This window comes from Neovison vison, chromosome 1 (assembly GCF_020171115.1).
Source record: "Neovison vison isolate M4711 chromosome 1, ASM_NN_V1, whole genome shotgun sequence".
NCBI lineage: Eukaryota > Metazoa > Chordata > Mammalia > Carnivora > Mustelidae > Neogale > Neogale vison.
In genome coordinates, this window is record NC_058091.1 from 74,938,472 (window position 1) to 74,959,399 (window position 20,928).

The following is a 20,928-nucleotide window of genomic DNA, read 5'->3' on the forward strand; positions in this document are numbered from 1 at the left end:
GCATGGGGATATATCTAAATAATTTTCAACAGAGTCTAGTGAGCCATTAGGTTGCCCCCTCCCACTCTAGTGTTTTAATGTAGACTCATAAACTGAGGAATTGAGAAGCTGTGAAGACTGAGGTCTTCGTCTTTAGGGCTAGAAGATAGGATGCCTGGGATCAGAAAAACTAATGAGAGGGTAAGATCCTTCATGGATACTAGGAAGTAGATCAAGAGAGATGTTAAAAAGAGGGGGTCACTATTCAAAGAACAGCTAGAAGGATTAAGAACAGAGAAACTGGCTCAAGAACTAACAGGAGTTTTAATGAACTGATTAGAGAACAAGAGGGAGGCTAATGGGAACAAAAAGGGGCTTTCCAAGGCAGCAATAAAAACATGAGCACTGAACCTTGTTTAATTTTGGATATTTCATCATCCTCTCACACATGGAGAACCTCTAGCATCCAATAAATACCTGTTGAATTAATTCTCGGGAAAGAAATCACACTGGATGCATAAATTCCTTTATTGAAAATACTGGGCTAGCACTGCATTACATATACTCAATATCCATAAATGAAGGGCCACACATTTCTGATTGGACAATACTGTTTTAAATAGAGAACACAGCATCTGGATATGCTCTCACAAGTATAGTATCATGGACTAAACTAGGTAGGAGTGAACTATATGCAAAATGACCATTTTGTTCGTTAATAGCCTATGGTTGCAAATGGCATAAATGCTAAACTTGATCATCATGAGACATTCCTGATATCTCACACCAACACATCATTTAACAAGCAGATTAAGGTTAAACTGTCAATATGTTGTTAATCCAGAGTTCTCAATAGGAGGACTTGGGTGAAAGCACACCCAGATAACATATTTAAGACTTAACAGAATTCATTTAAACTTGCATGGAATGTGAGTGGGGTGAAGGAGTTGCTGATCTGACAGGAGGCTACTTGGTAATTTGTTCTCTTCCATAAATATCCAAACATAAGAGAATAATTTAAAGGAAATTTTCTGCCAGCTTAAGGCTAACATTCTATAAAGATGATTTTATTTTTTTTAAATGCAGATATATAAATGCTACTTGTTTTTAATTTTTCCTTTCAGAGATCACTGGGGATGAAATTTATGACAGACTACTTCTCAGCTTTGGCTATTATTTGAAAACTTTTTCCATTAGCAGTCTTTGGCTTTCATAAAAGTTTGGCAATCGATAATATTGTTTAATTTTTAACAAGGTTTTTAAAATAATTTTTAACAAAGAGTATTTTATGATATGAAAATGGGTTGTTAAAAAATAGGGTTTTTTAAATTCCAATTTTGGTATGAATGTACTTCTTTGCATTGCTTTTTCTCAAACGAGTCTAGAAACCAAGAGAATTGGGCTAATTTGACATTTTGCATTTGATATAAAATATGCAGAAATTAAAACATTCAGTTTCTTTTAAAACAGGGGCATATTCATTAATTTAAGAAGCTGGGGGAAATTATGCACAACACACTAAGAAAATAAAGTTTTTGTTATCAATACACATGATTTTGTAGGAAACAAAACATTTTCTTTTCAAAAGCAGGGATTGTTCTAAGTCTAGATTCAGAAAGGTACCATTTTTGTAAATACCAACTTATGACTGTGAGAAATGGCTGCTGCTGCTGCTTCACACAATTATGATCAGAGTAAGTAAAAATGTACCTTTTTAATGACTAAATGGAAGGCTGGCCTATAATAGTCAAATCAATATAAACATTGGTAATGAGTTTCTAAATTTCAGAATTATGCATATACATATGCTGCTTAAGACCTATCACCCTAAACAATCAGGGCAAAAAAAAAAATTCAATATAAAACTATATAAATCAAATGGGTTTGTTGCCAAAACATAGCACAAAATGTATACATTTCTTTATTCCAAGATTTGCACATTAAAAGAAAAAACTGCCAACACATTTCGACAATATACTAGAAATAATAAATAAGACAATTTTTAAAAAAATCATATATTCCCTTTAAGTGCCAAGCACTTTCAATTTTTCTAAATGAGACTAATCTTTTCCATGGCAAACAATAGTATGCTGTACATTTTGGTAATGAAAATTATGTTGATAAATACACAAGGCATGTATGTATTTCCACAGTATCTTTTTTTTTCACAGTTACCAAAAATAAAAATTGCATTCAACTCATACATCTATAAATATTCTGATTCCTCGCTGTATGGATGTGAAGGAAATGGGAGTACAAAGTCTTTCAACAATCCGGACTTCAACTCTCTTTCTTCGTTGTCTGCCTTCCACATGTCCCTTTGAGAATCCCTCTGCGGTGTGGCCGTGCTCTGAGACGATGGCGGAAAGCAAGCAGTATGGACGAGGCAGTCAGGGCCAGGGCCTGTCTTCCAGCCAGCTTCAGGAGGGCTGATGGAACCCGATCTTTATCATGTGGTATTTTAAGGCAGTCTGAGTGAGTTTCACTCGAATGTCCACACCTCAAGGTCCTGAACTATGAAGTCTTCCTTTTTGGAAAGGATATCATTATTGAAAGTGCTGCAAGAGTTGCTCCGTCCATGGTATAAGTCAGCATCTAGCCATAAACCAAATCGTCCGCTGAAATAATCACAAATACCAGAAGGTGAAAACACTTCAGTCTCATGTGACACACTTTCTGCCCTCCCTTCCCCCACCTTCTTTCCTTTATGCTACCAACGGACAAAACCCTAAACTGCTTGGAAAACAATACATTTCCTTTATTACATTTAAATGACCCATCTTTCCTAAAAGACAAATGATACCAGTCCCTCATTTAGACACATAAATAAATCATTTTGTCTTTGACTCTGAGGTTCATGCATTGGGCCACTGTCCTAATGAAGCAGATGGCCTAACTGAAATCATCTGACACAAGGTATTGGTTACCCCGGTTAAAACAAATTCTCACAGGTCAGGCAGTGAATTAATAACAACAAGAAAAACCTTACCCTCCACCACCAAGTTCCAAAGAGCTTATGTCTCCATTGATAAAGTATGAGTTTTCTCCACTCCACTTAAAGACCTTAGGATACAAACACAAGACAGAACAGACATTTCAATCTGGAGAATCGGGGAAGAGGGAATTATTGGGATAGTACGTCTGTGTGGAAGGAAACTAGCCCTTGAATGAGGAAGCTCCAGATTGCCAGACCTTTCCTATACCAGGATGAGATCTTCAAAGGAGTTATAAAGTAGGAAAGACCTCTTCAAGCACATGTTGGCTCTGACCTGCTATCATCCCTCCCTAGATCCCAGAACACGTGAAAGAGCAGTTTGCAAGGCCCAAGGAGGGACCCTAAAAGCAGTCTGTGTGCTATAGCCATGAAGAACAGACTCAGCCTCGCATGAGTCCAGATAAGGTTGTGCGACAGCTGCTGCTCCACCCCCACCCCCATGATCCTGACAATGCAACAGTGGGCATTTCTGTTATAATACAGTGGGTATTTCTCCCATTTAGGTACCTTGAAATTGGGGCTAAATGTGTACAGAAACGTTTCGCCTGTGCCATAATAGTGGTCACTGAACTTGAAAGGATGAGTTGCATATGCTCCAAAAATCTGTCAAAAGAAAACAGAAACATCTTTTTTCAAACCAAACCTCCCAAAGAATGGCTTTCTGAAATACTCCAACACAATCCTGTTCTGAGTTATCATTAAACCTCTTTCAGCAAAGACCATTACTGAATTAGAGCTCTTAAGTTAAAAAGATGACCAACAAACAAATAAAATATCCTTATTCCTAACTGGAACTCAAGTGGCTCAGAGAATGTATTTGTCAAAGGCCAGCAATTGTTCCAATTTTAAAACATTTCTGAAGATCCCTATGGGGTCAGATTTCCTCTTGTGAGTACAGATGACATACTGGGAACATTAAACAATAAGATGCATCTTGCACACAGAAGTGAGTGGTTGAGGGCGCCTGGGTGGCTCAGTGGGTTAAGCTGCTGCCTTCGGCTCAGGTCATGATCTCAGGGTCCTGGGATCGAGGCCCACGTCGGGCTCTCTGCTCAGTGGGGAGCCTGCTTCCCTCTCTCTCTGCCTGCCTCTCTGTCTACTTGTGATCTCTCTCTGTCAAATAAATAAATAAAATCTTTAAAAAAAAAAAAAAAAAAAAGAAGAAGAAGAAGTGAGTGGTTGAAAGAACAAAATCATGTGTCCTGTGTGTTTTATAAGTGCATTCATGGCCAGTCACTTCCCCAGAGAAAATCCATTTTTCTTTCAATTTATAAAAATGAGTTGGCAATATGCTTATTAAGATTGTGTTCTTGGGGCGCCTGGGTGGCTCAGTGGGTTAAGCCTCTGCCTTCAGCTCAGGTCATGATCTCAGGGTTCTGGGATCAAGTCCCGCATCGGGCTCTCTGCTCAATGGGGAGCCTGCTATCCTCTCTCTCTCTCTCTCTCTGCCTGCCTCTCTGCCTACTTGTGATCTGTCAAATAAATAAATAAAATCTTAAAAAAAAAAAAAAAAGGATCGTGTCCTTAACATGACTGATCTAACATCTCTTGGCTCAAGATGGCTTTTAAGAAAATAGTAACAATGCCATAAGACTATGGACTTTCAGGATGATTTAGATGTATTTGAACCAATAATTTTTCTGTTTTTTCTTCCTCACTGTCCTTGTTTCCTGTCTTCCTGCTCAGATCCTGACCAGTCCTTGCAAAGGGTAAGAGCTGGCAAGAGTGAACATACATACTTTGAAAACCTCCCTAAGTGATTCTGATACACCTCCTACTTCAGAAACCCACTGGAGAAACACTGCCTTAAATGGAGGTTATCTGAAAAATGTCGTTAACTTTTGAAAATTATTTTATTATTTTTTAAAATGATTTTATTTATTTATTTAACAGACAGAGATCACAAGTAGGCAGAAAGGCAGGCAGAGAGAGAGAGGGGGAAGCAGGCTCCCTGCTGAGCAGAGAGAGCCCTATGCAGGGCTCAATTCCAAGACCCTGGGATCATGACCTGAGCCAAAGGCAGAGGGCCTTAACACACTGGGCCACCCAGGCACCCCTTCTGACAATTATTTTAATTGGATTATCACCATGAATTATCTCTCTCTTCTTCACCAGTTACACTTAGTTCCTGGCAACCTGAAATACTAAAAATTAGGTAGGGGAAAAGTTTCTAAACTCTTTCTAAGTTCTTCATACTTCCTGCTACTAAACCCTTCTCTACAGCTGCTAAGAACGAACAAAAACAAAACACTACCAAAACATCAAAAATCCATTTTCCTTCTCCTGGTGATCTTTCAGTAAAAGAACTAAAATACAACTGAGATAGGCATCTACTTTTAAAAGCATGTGCTTAAAACAGAACAGGATGGGCAATGGCCATAGGCAGACAGAAGTGGGTCCTTTCCTGGAATGAAAAGGAAAAGCTACCTTACTTTCACCCTCTCACGATTCTAAATATATTCTTTTTTAGCTAAAAAACCTTCTTAGCAATCGTGGACATCTTTTTAAGGATTAGGGACTGGATGATACTAAGGAATTACTGTTAATTTTGTTAGGTACATAGCATTGTGGTTATGTAAGAAAATGTCCCTTTTCTATTCATTTATCTTGAAAGAAATTTTATGGTGTGTATATAATGTATATAATGATATTGTTGAGTCTATACCATTAAAAATTTAATATATTAACAATAACAGAACAAAGGAATCCATGGAGGAAAAAAAAGGTGAGACAGCCAGAAGTGGTAAAACAGAAACCAAAAAAAAAGGTTCATATAACAAAACCTACAAATGTGTATTTGCTCTCCTCTCCTCTCTCAGCTTCTTTAGTAGAAAACATTACATGAAGTAGTAATCTTTTTATATTTTAAAATTTATTTATTAATTCAATTTAATTAACATATAGCATATTCTTAGTTTCAGAGGTAGAATTTAATGATTCATCAGTTACCTATAATACTCAATGCTCATTCCATCAAGTGCCCTCCTTAATGCACAATTTATCATTGGGTTTTTAATATGTATCAATGTAATATGTATAACAAAATTACCATAAAAATGGGAAAATGTAATTGAGCAATATCAAAGTAACATTTCCGTACCTTATCTGGAATTAAGTTAGTATAAATCAGACTCCATCCATTGCCTGATGACTGCTCTATTTTCCACATGCCTTGTGGTATAAGTTACTCCACAGTCTAATTTGACTAAAATTGGGCCCTCCCTGCAGGGGTAATTTCTTTGGACAGTTTATGAAGTTTCTCCTAACTCTAGGAAGGCCCTCCTTAGCGATCTCTTTTCCTGGTTCTCTCTGCTCAACTAGACGCTCCTCAGTTTAGCTTGTTGTCTTTATGCAGTTACTAGCCTCCTCTTAATTGTTTACCCCCAAACTGTCATCATTTTCTAGGGTTCTCTTTGGCTTGAACTTGTCCATACTCTTCTAAATAAAGTCCGTTCCTTTGGGGACAGCTTCAGAGCTCTATGTCCTTTTTTGTTTTTGTTTTTGTTTTAGAGATATGCCGTGGACAGGGGTAGGCCAGGGTAAGTTCAGCCACTGTGTCTGACAGGCCAGGGGGTGTGGTAGATAAGTACAGGCTCAGGGAGCCCGTGCAAGGGGCTTGGTGGGAGCCACAGTGGACAAGTAGATGAGTGCAGGGCTGGGGAAAGTCTGTGTGCTACGTCTGGAGAGGCTGTGGTGGATGAGCACAGAGCTGGGGCCAGCTTCAGGGCCGGGTATGGCGGGGCAGAGGCCAAGCTGGGTGAACAGACGGCTGGCCCGGTGGGTTGGGGCACAGGGGAACGTGGAGTGAGCTGGTGGTACTAGGAAGGGAAACTGAGTGCACTAAAAATGGCACCCACCAGCCCCAGGTTTGCAGTAAAAAAACCAACAACAACAACAAAAAACCAGACCCCTGCCCTCAGGTATACTCTCCGAAACTAGTCAACTAGTCAACAAATCTCCCTCACGGGCAGCCCAGGTGCTTCTCAAGCTATTGCCTCTGTGTTGAGACTCAGAGCAAGTGAGTCTGTGTGTGAGCCCTTCAACAATGCAATTTTCCCTTTCCTATAGCCCTCTTGCTCCCCCAGAGATCAGCCGCGTTTTCAAAATTAGCCTTTGTTTTCAAAGACCGTTGTTCTGGGAGCTTGCCTTTCTAGTACAGGTCCCATGGGCTGCCTAATGTGGGACTGGACCCCTCACTTCTCAGAGAGGAGCTGCATGTTTTGTGATCTCTCTCCCTCTTGTGGGTCACTAGGAGGATGGGGCAGAGTCCTGTCAAGACTGCTTTTCTGCCCTCCTACCCATCTTGATGTGGCTTTTTTTCTTTTGTCCCCACCCTACCCCACCCCCAGCCCCGTCCTATGCTCTACAACATCTGTTCTGTTAGTCTGCAGGTCTTCTCAGAGAGAACTGCTGTACAGTTGTAACCTTGGTGGGTTCTAAGTCTTACAGTCTGCTTCTTCTCCTAGAGCTGGGAGCCAGGGGCTGGATAGTGGCTGCTTCCCTCAGGGGAACACTTTTATTTTATGAGGAGGGTAGCAGGCAGGGGAAGTAGCTCTTGGTCACAGAACTTCTGCTCTAAGAGCTGTGGCAAGGGCTTTTGATATTCCTTCATTCTACCATGCCTAAGGTAGAGCATATCCCCTACAAACAGAGGTTGGGTAGAAGAAAATAATCCTCCACCTCCAAGCCATACTTACCAGGAATTTAGCCTCTGAAACATAGGTCTTGGGTAGGGGTAAGAAGTGCTAGGGACCTACTCCTTGAGGATATATCACAGCAGTTTTTTAGAGACTTGAAGTGACTGTTGTTTTTATAATTTCTACCAGTTATGGTTGTTTCTCTGACTATTGATTCTGCAGAGCTCCCTTTGGTGCTGTTCTGCATACATAATGCTTTTAAATTAGAATTTTACATAATTTGTTCCCAGATAAATTTACAGGTGTTATTCTACCCTGTTCTCAAACACAGCAAAGCCACATTCTTGCCTTGGGGGGGGGTCACTGGGTGCAGGTGAAATTGTGCTGCATTCCTGCTCTGTGCTGCCAACACATTCCCCAACAAACTTTGTATCTTTTGGTAAATTAGTAGAACTAATCTGTACTTATGATGAGGGTTTGTATGTGATAAAACCCTCTAACCATAGCTCATATAAAACAACTCTAACATTTCACTAAATCCCTTTGTAATTCCATTTTAAACCTTTGTTGTTATTACTTAAATTTTTTAACCTGACCGTACCCATTTGGATAATGATTGAAGTGTCATCAATCAAGAAGTAGTAACAACAATGATAATAGGTAAACTACTCCTCACAATTCTTTATCTATAATAACACAGCAATCAAGTCACAGGAAAGATCAAAGCTGAGAAAGACAGTGCCTCCAGTAACCCCATCTCTCTGCTAATTTCTCCCAAGACAAATTATGATAGTAAAGATCGACTTCCCTAAAATGCCCACAATCATGTAGCTTCAGAGCAAGCAATGCTTCATGGTGCCCCACATACAACAGGCACTCATACATTTTCTCAACATATGAATAAATGAAAGGCTGTTGAACAAAACCTGCTTCAATGCCTGAAAGAGAAAAGAATGACATCTACATCTTAAAAATGTAAAGAAATTTCTTCTTGCTATAGCAGAGACCAAACTGAAATGACTAAATCCTGAAAGATGTCTTCCTTTTGTGGAGCAAAAACCTGAGTGGGTAGTATATGAAAGAAAGCCGCCCAGATTCCACTCACACCCATGCTGACAGAATACTAGTGCGGGTGCATGGGGCTAGTATCTAGAATTCACCACTGCCTCCAAGACCAAGAGAAAGGGCGAGGAGCAATGGTACAGAATATCCCTTGTAACAGTTGGGTCCTTCAGGTGCAACACACTTCAGCCCTGACTTGCTCTCCATCTGGGCAACCACGCAGGCAAGGTTTGTGGGCACTAGTTCAGCTACCTGTAAAGAGTTCTGGTATGGCACTGGAACTTTTTTCTGCACTATCTGCCAATCCAGACTTGACTTCTGTCCAGCTTTAGGTTGCAGAATATCATTATTGCTTCCTACTATACGGCGAGCACAGGAAAAAAGAATTCCTATATGTAACTGTATTTGGAAATACACTCCATTTTTTTCTATAGATACATTTGGAAGTATATTGGGGTGAGATGATATAATAATTGGGATTTACTTTAAAATACTTCAGCAAGGGACACCTGGGTGGCTCAGTGGGTTAAGCCTCTGCATTTGGCTCAGGTCATGACCTTGGGGTCCTGGGATCAAGTCCTGCATTGGGATCCCTGCTCAGTGGGGAGCCTGCCTCCCCTCCTTCTCTTGCTCTCTCTCTGCCTACTTGTGACCTCTGTGTGTCAAATAAGTAAATAAAATCTTAAAAAAAAAAATACTTCAGCAAAGAAAAACCAAAAAAGACCTATGAAGTGTATGCAAAGTCCTGCTAGCTATGAACTCAAGTTCTTACACTGCTATTGTGTAAGTTTGAACATCATCATCACAAAATGTTTTCTGTGAGATGAACAAGCCTCACCTGATTATCCATATCTTTGATGACCAACAGGACAGGACTGTCGAGGGATGCTGACTTCCGATAGAGAGTTTTCAAACTGGTCCCATGCTCTAATGTGCTGTATGCGAGTCTCCACGGATACCCCTGTACCCGTGCTGGAAGGCGTCGGGCCAGCTGCAAATCCAAAGACGGAGATGTAAATATACAACCTGTCCACAAATCTAATAAGCTTGTACCACTAAGCAAGTACCTGAGGCTCAAGCTCAAAATCACCCTTCCTCACATGTTCCTCCTTTTTAATCTGACAAATATTTGTAACTATACCCCAGGAAAGAGAAGGGAAAAATCTCTTCCTTGATGGTGCTACCTTGGCAGGGATGCTAGCCAGAGCATACAGTCCCTCTTAGGGACTTGAATGAGGGGTCACCAGGCAACTATACATCTGGAGATACAGCACCTAGCCTGTAGGAATTAGATACCTGCTTTCCCTTTTACACTTCAACCTGAACTTCAACAAACAGTTCATGGTTCTCCATTTGTTCTTTCTAAATGCTCATAAGCTCAGAGCTGCTACTGACAACTCAGTGCAGCTTCCCACGGAAGTGAGAGCAAAGAACACGGGTGTTTTGTGCTAGTAGTCAAATGTAGTCTGTATTCACCTTGCTGTATCTTTCACTTACATTAACATTTAGCTTAAACTTGGCTCCCATAAATACCAATAATGCATCTCTCTTCAAAAATACCAACAAAGGAGGCTATGAAGTACTGAAGTCTTCAGAATGCTTAACATCAGTTGTAATATCAGCATGAACCCCATTTCTGTAGCTGCTTGGTCAAATCTCTTGGCTTTCCTGAGCCTTCACAGATTCATTTGCAAATTGAGGGAGTTGAACTTGATTCTTTAAGGTCTCTGAAATTCAGGTTTCTAAGCTAACAGGAGAAATGCAAGAGATTCCTTACTACAGTTCAAATACAGCACATTACAGTATTTCATAAAACTAAAGTTACAGATTTTCAGAAAATATAAAGTGAACAAAGGAAATCACAGAAAAAGGAAAATTACTCCTAGTGGTTGGTAGTTTTCATACAGCTAGTAAAGTGTATTTGCTATATAACCTTTATTGATCCCAGTTAAGTTAAAACTATTGGAGCTCTGGCAATCATCCTGGTAATCACCAGGATAAATCTGGATCCTTTTTTAAGTATTAGGGATATGCATTAGTACTACAGTAGGATAATTTAAAAATTGGTATTGAAGACAAGAATGGGTTTTCATTCGGACTTAGAAGATGGATACAGTTTCTGGCCAAGTCCCCAAACTCCCGAAGAGGTGACAGGGAGCGCTAATGTAACCTCTCAGATGCTGGTATTGGTTAGGCTGCTGGTGTTCTTCCAGTAGAACTTAGCTCTTCCCCCCGCCCCCCTACCGTGAGAAGAGCAAGTGCAGGCAGGGATGGGAAATGCTTCTTTAAGGCCTAGGAAACAGGCACCCCCCACCCCACCCCACCCCGGTCCTGAGTCCCCTGGGAGAGCCCACCTGCTCGATGTGCATGTTCTCCAGGAGGGCACTGTGGGGCTGCAGGACCGGCAGGGCGGCCTCCTCATCATCCTCATAGTAACCGCAAGTGCTCTTCCTGCGCTTGGCCTCCTCAACGGTGATGATCTGAAATGCAGAGAAGCCCCCCAGACCTGATATAGCTGCTTTTCCTTCGCCTGCTAAAAACGACCTCAGGCACACAAGTGCTTGTAACAAAGGGTGGAGTTTTAGCAGTAGGACAGAAACTGAACCGGGACTTTGGGAAAAGGGCTAATTTCAGCTACAATTTCTGAGCAAATGCAGAATTTAACACAGTGCAGCGGAGACACTAAGTGCGTACAAATTAAAAGTCACAGGTTTTCCACTTTTACTACCACTGCTGAGTGCTCATGGAGTGTGAATTATTCCACAGGTGACTTACACCCCTGAAAAGCCCTAAATTACCCTCTTTTAGCCTGCATCTAAATTTGAATTGTTAAGGAGCTAATCAGCAATCATTCTGTAATCTTTTATAGATAGGATAATTGGGAAGATAAGGATAGTTTTTAAAATCAAGACTCCTGTTTTCTCTCAAGGCTATGGCACAAAGTCACAAACCCTGATAGAATTAACAAATGGTAACATCCACCAGAAGCAACAATACAAAGAAACACAAAACTTTAGGCTAAGTTACAATTAGGTTACATTTCTTTATGTACAATTCAGAAACTATCAAAAAAACCTTTCCTTCAAAACTGAGAAACTTAAAAAATGTATGTTTATAAAAAATAAATTAAAAAATTAAACCGAGAAACTTGATTTTGTACACATTTATTATTTCATTGTAACTATGCTTATGAATGACCAAAGTCAATTTCAACTTAAAAATCTATTCTTCGTCCCCCTTAATTAACATCTGGATAAGTCACTAAATGATATAGTGACTAATTCATCAAAATACCTGGGTACTAGCGTCAGTGGACTTTTGCATTATAGAGAAAAGGCATTTATGTACATCTAATCAAAGTTGCCAGGTACCACGCCACTCAATTTGCAATATGTACGGTGACAGATATAAAGTACCTACCACCCAGATTTACAGGTAAGGAAATTAACTAATATATTTTATTATCTTCTCATGGGGCTTTACCTAAAACCCTGTCAAAGAGTCACAATCACAGGATTTTAAGTGTATTAAATAAAGCACATATTTTTTATAGTGAACTCTACATTTAACGAGGTACAAACAGGGCTGAATGAAAAAACTATAATGTGGATTTTTTACTCCAAGGAGGAGGGACAAGCCACATCATATCCATCTCCCAAAACAAATAAAATACCTGCTTTGGTTGAAATGTCAGCACATCCTTTCTAATTAGGAGGCATTTGGAAACATACCCAGTGGAGGATCTCTGAGGAATCACCAGTGCCTCATTAGCTCTCAAGGACTCCCACATACCTTCACAAAAGGCTCTTGGTCAGGTCTGGCACAATAGAAAATCTGAACGTCCAAGGGCAACCTTCGGATTCTCATCCTGAGTGGGGGAGAACCGTCTGCTTGCTAATGAGATAGAAGCAGCGTTTTCCTGGCCGCCACACCACTGTTGCTGCCGGCCACGAGGAGCTACAATAGTTTGTGCTGCATCTAGCTTCCTGCATAATTGAGTTTCTGTTTCCCTCAGGAGAGGGTTCAGCATTTCTGCAGGAACACACCCAAATTAGGATTTAGAGCAAACACACACTTCCTGTCAGGCATACCTGTGAGGCAGTAAAATGACACTTTCACCTTTGAAACGGTAAGTTTCCTAACTGAAACAAAACTCCATTGGTTGGTTTGTTTGTTTTTCTTTGTCTTCTTATATTTTTCTTCCTTATAGTCCTCTGGCTAAGCTAGCTCTTCCAGCCCTGCCTTTTTGGAGTTTTTTCCAGCACCTTCTCTAAAGCTAAATTTCCATTTTAAAACTTTATGGATGTTGCCAGCAGTAGGTTTGAATCTTGAAGGAAGGATAAAAGGAGCCTTGACCCGAGGTAGGTTCATTATACTTAGGCCAATGGTATTTCGCTTCAATACCATATCATGTTTGTTAGATATGAGGAACTTAAAAGAATGGGAGAACATCTGGTTTATATGAGGCTGAGAAAAATGTTACTTTAGGTTCAGTTTTTCAAAAGAGCTGGCGAAGGAACATTTACCCTTAGTGACTAATAAGCACGATCAGCCCTCCTCTGCTTTCTGGATTCGATGGCATAGGGGGTTGGGAAAAAAATGTGGATTACCATTGGATCGATTTTTAGCGATCTTTCTGTGCCTCTTCCACATCAAAATGGTCTTTGGTACTGCTGAGGGGGTCAGGGGCTATGGCATAGCTCATCCCAAGGGTCTGTTCTAATGAGAACTCTGCCAGATACTCAGTAACCCGACCCAGGTGAACTAGAACTTACGTTCAGTGCAAGAACCACGACACAACCTGGGGCAGAATCACTTGGATTTTGTGCCCGTGAGCATTCTCTCCTCAGCACTGACCCTTTGCAACAGCTAGCATTTACCGGCTGCCTTCTCTATGGTGCCATGTGCCAGCTACTTTGCCAGACCTGGGGACACAAAGCAGTCCTCAGTCTCAAGTCTCAATCTTTTTTTTTAAAGATTTATCTTAGAGAACATGATTGGGAGGCGCATAGAAAGAGGGAGAAAACCCGAATCAGACTCCTTGCTGCGCCCGGGGCTCAATGTCACAACCCAAGATCACAACCTGAGCTGAAACCAAGAGTCTGATGCTCAACAAACTGCACTCCCCAAGTGTCTGAGAGACATTTATAAATAAATGAATGCCATTCCATGTAATACAAATGCTAATAGTAGCAACTCAAAGGTGGGAGGGGCCACCCAGAGAGTCTGGAGACGGCTAATTCACACAAAGGTGATGGGGCCTCGGTTTGAGAGCATAGGGTAGGGTGTGGGGAGATGTCCAGGTGGAGAGTACAGGAAGAAAACTGAGCTGTGTTCTTATGGTTCACTATGGCTTGTGAACAGAAAGCAAGAGAAGTTGAGATGAAGCTGGGGAGGGACAGAAGTGGTGAAAATAAAAAATGGTAATGCCATTAAGAAGCTTAGAACTTATTCTAGAGGCCACTTTTCCTAATATCTGGCTATTCTTCAAAATCATCTTTTTGGATGCTTTTAAAAACACAGATTTTGTTTTTAAAAAAAGGAGATTTTAAAAACACAGATTCTGATATTAGACCTACTGAATTAACTAACATCTTTAGTGGTAAAGGTGTAGGTTTCAGTTAAAAAAAAAAAAAAAAATTCACCAAGTGGTGATTCTGATGATTGGCCAGTGGGTATGACAGCTCTAGGCGATGGGGAGGCACGGAGTGTCATAAGCATGGGAATATATGTTCACAGGTGTTATTTCAGCAAGTAAAATAGCACAGAATATGTATAAGGGCCTTTTTAAAAAAATATTTTATTTATTTATTCACTTATTTATTCATGAGAGACAGAGAGAAGAGGAGGCAGAGGGAGAAGCAGACTCCCCACTAAGCAGGGAGCCTGACGTGGGGCTCGATCCCAGGACCCTGGGACCATGACCTGAGCAGAAGGCAGAGGCTTTAACTCACTGAGCCACCCAGGCGACCCAGTATGAATGCCTTTTACAAAAATAAAAAGCAAGACTTCCTACCCCTCACCCCCTAGATAACATCCTAAAATAAGTGAGGGAGAAAAAAGGAATTGAATAAAATGCACAAAAGTGTTAAGTGTGGTCATATTATTTTTTAAATGTTCTGCATTGTACTTTTCTGTAGTTTCTAAATTTTTCCACAATAAGCAGGTGTTACTTATATAAAATTAGGAAATAAAGCTTATTTAAAGAAACTCTGTATGGAAGAACAGGCTGGTGGTTGGGCTGGGATTAGAGGTGCCCTTGGAAGTCCAAGTGAAGGGTGCAGACGGGCTGACTGAGGCATGTATGGTGGAGGGAGTAGAGGTCCTGCATCACGGAGAATCACAGGAAGACTCTGACTAGATAATGAAGGAAAAGAATCTAGGATGGTAGCAAGTTTTCTAGCTTGGGACACCACTAATTAATATGGGAATATGTGAGAAGAGGCAAGTCTGTGGGCAAGAGTCTTCGTTTTGGACATGCTGAGGATCAGACACCTGCCAGCTTCTGGGGGAGTGAAGGTGCCTCTTCCCCACCCACAGAGGAGGAGCGGTGCCCTCACAGTGGCCTGGCTTTACGGTGAAGCTAGTGTGCAGAGCTTGCTCCTGCATGGAGGGATCGCGGCCAGCATGCTTCTACTCATTGCACTTTTGGACTCTGTCATATGGCAAGCAAACAGAGATAAGGTGGCCTGACCAGTCCAGCCACCTGTTTCTCCAGTTGTCAGCGCAAGCACAAGGAGCTTAAAATAGGCCAATGAATTTCTTCCTCCTTCTCTATCCCTTCCTTTCTTCTTCCTCTTCCACTACAGATGTAGAGAGTATTCTCTAGAAAAGAATCTGCCCTCCCTTTCCTTTTCGGCGGCTCAGCCCGAGAAGGCCACATCAGGTCATGTAGCAGAACTTTCTCTCCCTGCATACCTCTGTAGCTCCTTTTCCTCTGGTGCTGGTAAGAGTGGCCTCTCCTCCCACTGGGGTTGTCAAGAGCTGAGATTCAAGGATGGGATTAGAGGAGAGAGGCAGAATAGTCCTTAAAGACAGCTGCTTTGGCTCAAGATATTCAGGCCTTCATCAGGCGAGGATTCAGTCCCCAATGCAATCTACACCTTCCCTCTGGGCCTCCACACTAGAGCGAGAAGCCACCATCTCAATAAGAAAATGCACACTTCCTGGCTTTGCTTCATCTGTGCACATACCTTATGGGGGCCTCTTGAACAGAGCAGAAGAGGTGAGGACAGGACTTGATATTCCTGGGTGCCTTGGCCAGAATACGTGTATCACACCACCTCTTCCACCAGGGCCTATGCGGCAGCTATGAGCTCTAATGGAGCCGCTCGGGGGAAAGAAGCATGTGGCGGGGGCAGATGCGGGGGTCAGCAGCACAAGCCACAAGAGCTGAGCTCAGCCAAGAAAGATGTAACAGATGACAGGTGGTCAAGGACAAACTCCTAGGGAACAGCATGAGAAAAGGAACCAGGAAAGTCGACTGGGAAACACTGGCCAGAGACAGGAACAAAAACTGGAAAAAAAAACCCTAAATTGATAGATAGAGCCAAGGGAGGAAGAGCCCGATAGGCTTAAATATCTTCAAACAGTGGTTTCAAGCAAGAAGCTTTGTGAACTGCAGGAGACACGGAAATAAGTAAACTGGTGTGCGGTACACCAGACAGCTCTGAAGGATGAGCCGTGGGAGGACAGGACAGGGGACGGACTGAGAGCACCACAGCAGTGACAAAGGAGTCACTTGAAGGGTCCTTGAAGGAGGGTAGGAGTTTGCCACAGGCAGCTGTGTGTGTGCCCGCTGCACATTCAGGCCATGAGGGAGTGACAAAAAAGGAAGTGTCAGTCCAAGCATACATATAAAAGGACCCAGCGTTCCAGAAAGGATCAGACCCAAGGGGCAGGTTTATCACCCTTGCTCATCCCAAACTGGCAAGGTTCTGGCCTTGGAAGGATCCCACTGCCCACTCGAACGTAAAACCAGGCTGGGAGTGCTGGAGAATATCACCGCTCACTGCAGCCTGGAGCCACAAGGAAAGTCCAGTGCCCTCAAAAGCAGACAGCCGCCCCATGACAGTCTTCTGTTAGCATATTTCCTAGTGTCTGTAACTGCTGCTTCATACCTTCTCCATATTCCTCTGACTCCTCCTTCACCTCAGGAGGTGACCCTCCTTTCATTGCAAAGAAACCATTATTTGAAAAATGCCACAATTTACCACCACTGAAGCTGCATTTTTGGGTACACACTCTATCCTTTTCTACTACCCACGCCCACCTAAGACCAATCCTATCCCCCACATTTCCGCTGATTCTCAAGAGATCTGCTCTCCTGATCATTCCCTTCCTCCTGTCCGTATCTTCTGTAACTTTGACTTTGGCGTTCCCACTGACCTCATCCAAAGGTTAAAGTCTCTCTCAGGAGCGGGAAAACATTCTCCACCTCACTTCTTCCAGCTTATCATCTCATTTCTACTCTCCAAAACCAAATGTGAGTTGTTTCCCACCTCTATTAGTTCTACTTACTTATCTCCCACTCATTCTTTGAACCACTGGAATCTAAATTTTGAACTTACCACTTTAACGAAACTGCTTTTGTCCAAGTCACCAACTACCACCTCAGTTTTTGTTTTTGTTTTTGAAAAAAAAAAAGATGTATTTATTTATTTATTTATTTAACAGAGAGACCGAGATCACAAGTAGGCAGAGAGGCAGGCAGAGAGAGAGAGGGGAAAGCGGGCTCTCAGGGAGCCCGATGCAGGGCTCGATCCCAGGACCTTGATATTATGACCTGAGCCGAAGGCAGAGGCTCAATCCACTGAGCCACCCAGGCACCCCACCACCACAGTTTTAAACCCAGAAAACATACCTCAGTTTCTAGTGTCTGACTCCTCTGCAACGTAAGTCATTCTGACTGTTACCCTCCTCTTGAAACATTCTCTTCCCTTGGCTTCTAAGACATGACTCTCCCTATGTTTTACCTCCTTCCTGGCTTTTCCTTCTCAGTCACCTTTGTGGTCTCTACTGCTTTTGGCCCCTTAAATGCAGGTGTCCTTAATGGTTCTGCTCTGAACCCCGTTCCCTACCTACTGTATATACTCTTCCTATGATGACCTCATCTATATTCCTAACTTCAACTTTGCTAAGGATTTCCAAAAGTGTATTTTCAGATCTTTCTCCTTTTATTTTCAGCTGTCTCTTGGAAATTCCAGACACCTCAAATTTAGATTAAATCCAGAATGCAGAGCATTTTCTACTAAATCTAATACTCTTGCTATGCTCCTGTCTCAGTGAAGGGCAGGTACCACTACCCTCCAGTTCCCACTCTGAAAACCAAGAGATCAATCTTGACGTCTTCCTTAGTTTCCACATATAATAATTACTCACAAAATCCTGTATACTCCACCTTCTAATTCTTTCAAAAGCACTTAATTTTCTCCATCCCCACTGCCACTCTTTCAGCAACCATTAGCTCTCAACAATGATGACTGGAAAAGAGTCTCCTAATGGATCTTCAAGACTCAAGTGTTGTCCAACTCCAATCCTTGAACATCCATCAAGAAGGAGCTGTCTGAGATGCATATGCGTGTATAATTCTCCAGAGTCAAAAGGGTTCAATGCCTTCCACTACCTTTAGGAATATGCACAGGGCTCATAGGTCCTTTGTGATGTACCTTTGCTGGCTTCCCTTCCCTGTTTCGTTTCTTTCCCCTCCTTCGGCTTTGTACCCTATGGTCCAGCCACACTGACCTTCTCTTAAGTTTATTAAATGTGCTACATGCTCTGTTTCTCCCCTGGGTCAGTCCTCTGCACAGACTTTCCTCTCTGGCCAGACCGTGTCCCATGTCCCATGCCACCCCAACTGCCCAAACTACCCCTTCTGATCTTTGTTCTAATCACTCCTCCTGGGCGGCTCTTCCTGATCCCCCGGCTCTATTCAGGGACCTGGCTCCATGCTCCTATAGCACTTGGCACTTCACCTACAATGGCAGTTATCTCATTATACTGTAAGGATTCATCTATAGTAAATTCTGCTTATCTCATCCATTGTGCCCCTGACATGGGAAGAGCTTGGTAAATGCTCAAAAAAATTATGAAGGGCTTTTCAGGCGACATGAAGGAGCTTGAACTTCATCCTGTTCATAAAGGGGACCCATCAGTAGTGTTTAAAAGGAAAAGCAAAATGACCCAGCAGTGTGGCATTTATCTGACACATAAAACTAGCTCAAACAGAGGAATAAAGCTTTTCCCCTGATCACTTTCAAAGTACACAAGAAACCTAACTTCTTGCCAGCCAAGAAGTTCTTGGTGTCTGGACCCAAGAAGACTTCAATTACATACTGTAGCTTAAGGACCATGACGGTTCAGCCCCTCCTGAGTGCTCACCTCCCAGCTCTTGGTGGTTGGCTCACTGAAGAAGTTGTCAATCATGTTCAGTTCTTCCTTTTCCACCACCACGAAGCCTTGCTCTTTGGCATCTTTCCCATAGACGTCAGGAGACCACTGAACAAAGAATGTGTACAAGTGATCCACCCTGAAAAACATGTTTGTCATAGGAGTCAACACCAAATTCACTTTCCTGGCAGGCACAAGTGGGGACTTGAGCACTTAACAACCGTCTTTTCCCTCCTTGGCAAATCCATTGTACTAACTGGGAAAGGTCCCACTGTGAAGATGGTCTCTACCAATATATTCCAAATTTGGAAAATAAGTCAAAAAGTGAAAGCAGAGGTCCACAGACACTGAGAACCTGTCTTTCAATCTGAGGGAAAGATCATGAGATGGGACATGAAACTGAAAAAACACAATGAAGCATTTACACCAAATATTTACTCCTCATTTGGTCTTCATTTATTGGGCATTTGTATTCAATGGGGGAAAAAACTGATCTGATCCTTTAGCTGGACAAGATAAACAATACTTCAATGGGTTTTTATGTGGTTGACGCACTGTTACAATTTCAACAGAATACCTTTTGTAACTACAAAGTAAATAATACTAGTTGTTTTAATATTAGAAAGAGACCTAATTTTATTGACATGGGAATGTGGTCAGCTTCCTATTTCTCTGTTCTCTCATACATACTTAACATCTGAAGGTACTGTAGCATCACTCCAGACTTAATCAATAGATGGTTAATTTCCAAGCAGAGATTATTGCTCATCTTAAAATATTATAGTTATGTAAACAGTTTATAACAGTGTTGCTATACCTTCAATGTTTGTATCCCCCCCAAATTCATATGTTGAAACCTAACCCCAAATGTGATGGTATTTCAATAAAGGACCTTTGGGAAGTGCTTAGGTCATGAACCCTTGTTATTGGGATGAGTGCCCATATAAAAGAATCCCTTTTCACCATGTGACACAGTGAAAGGACAGTCACCTATCAACAAGGCAGTGGGTCTTTGCCAGACAAATCCAGCACCTTGATCTTGGACCTCCCAGTCTTTAGAACTGTGAGGAATACATCTCTGTTGTTTATAAGCCACTCAGTCTATGGTATTCTGGTACAGCAGCCTGAATGGTTGAAGACAAATATTAACAGAACTAAAACAAAAAAGAAATGTCCCTCTCAATTCTGAAATCCCAATGGATCAAATGGTTTCTAGGTTTTTATATATTTTGATCTGTCCTTGTTCATATATATAAATATAAATATATATATATATATATATACACACACACACACACACACACACACATATAATTTCCTTTTCATTGTCATCAGGGCAAGATATAATTGTTTGTGATATGTAACATTAAATTATGCACATCTGCTATGTTGCCATCTTTGTACTGATTCTTAATGGCTAATTTCATGGAAGTAATAAATCATGAAGAGCCTGGATTCCCGTGTCCTCAGGATATTTAGCTTGTTCCCATTTCTTCAAGTGTACAAATGTTACAGTGATCAACCTCAGGGTCTACGCCTTTCACCATCTTTTGAATTACTTCCTTGAGATTAGTTCCCAGAAAAGGGATCACTGGGCCAAAGGGCATGATTTTATAGCTTGTGATTCATCCTCCCGGGTTGGTTTTGAAAGGCTTTCGTTCACTCTGACACCAGCCCTGCAGTTTGCATTAGAGTTTCTTAACACTCTTGCTTATTACGCTTTTTTCAAAAAAAGAGTTTAATAAAAATTAAAGTTGCATTTCTTTGAGTGTTTGTGTGCTGAACAATTTTCACGTTTCCTTCCTGCTGCAGCTTTTCTTTCATGAATGGGCTCTTTGTGACTGTGGGGTCAGTGTTTTCCTTGTC

General features: G+C 41.6%; 1 protein-coding gene across 7 annotated transcripts in view; it reads right to left on the reverse strand.

Moving 5' to 3' along the window:
• Positions 1 to 488: 488 nt before the first annotated feature.
• Positions 489 to 20,928, reverse strand: part of NCOA7 (nuclear receptor coactivator 7) — a 160,974-nt gene continuing 140,534 nt past the window's right edge. For 6 of the 7 annotated variants that reach the window (XM_044249430.1, XM_044249438.1, XM_044249452.1 and 3 more), the window contains exons 11-16: positions 19,054 to 19,201; positions 11,028 to 11,153; positions 9,512 to 9,664; positions 3,482 to 3,577; positions 2,969 to 3,042; positions 489 to 2,597 (exon numbers count right to left, since the gene is read on the reverse strand). In XM_044249430.1, coding sequence (XP_044105365.1) covers positions 2,462 to 2,597; positions 2,969 to 3,042; positions 3,482 to 3,577; positions 9,512 to 9,664; positions 11,028 to 11,153; positions 19,054 to 19,201 — 733 coding nt within the window. In that variant the 3' untranslated portion in view covers positions 489 to 2,461. Of the gene's footprint in view, positions 2,598 to 2,968; positions 3,043 to 3,481; positions 3,578 to 9,511; positions 9,665 to 11,027; positions 11,154 to 12,465; positions 12,584 to 19,053; positions 19,202 to 20,928 lie in introns of those variants that run through there. The other variant, XM_044249466.1, reaches the window with a different exon arrangement.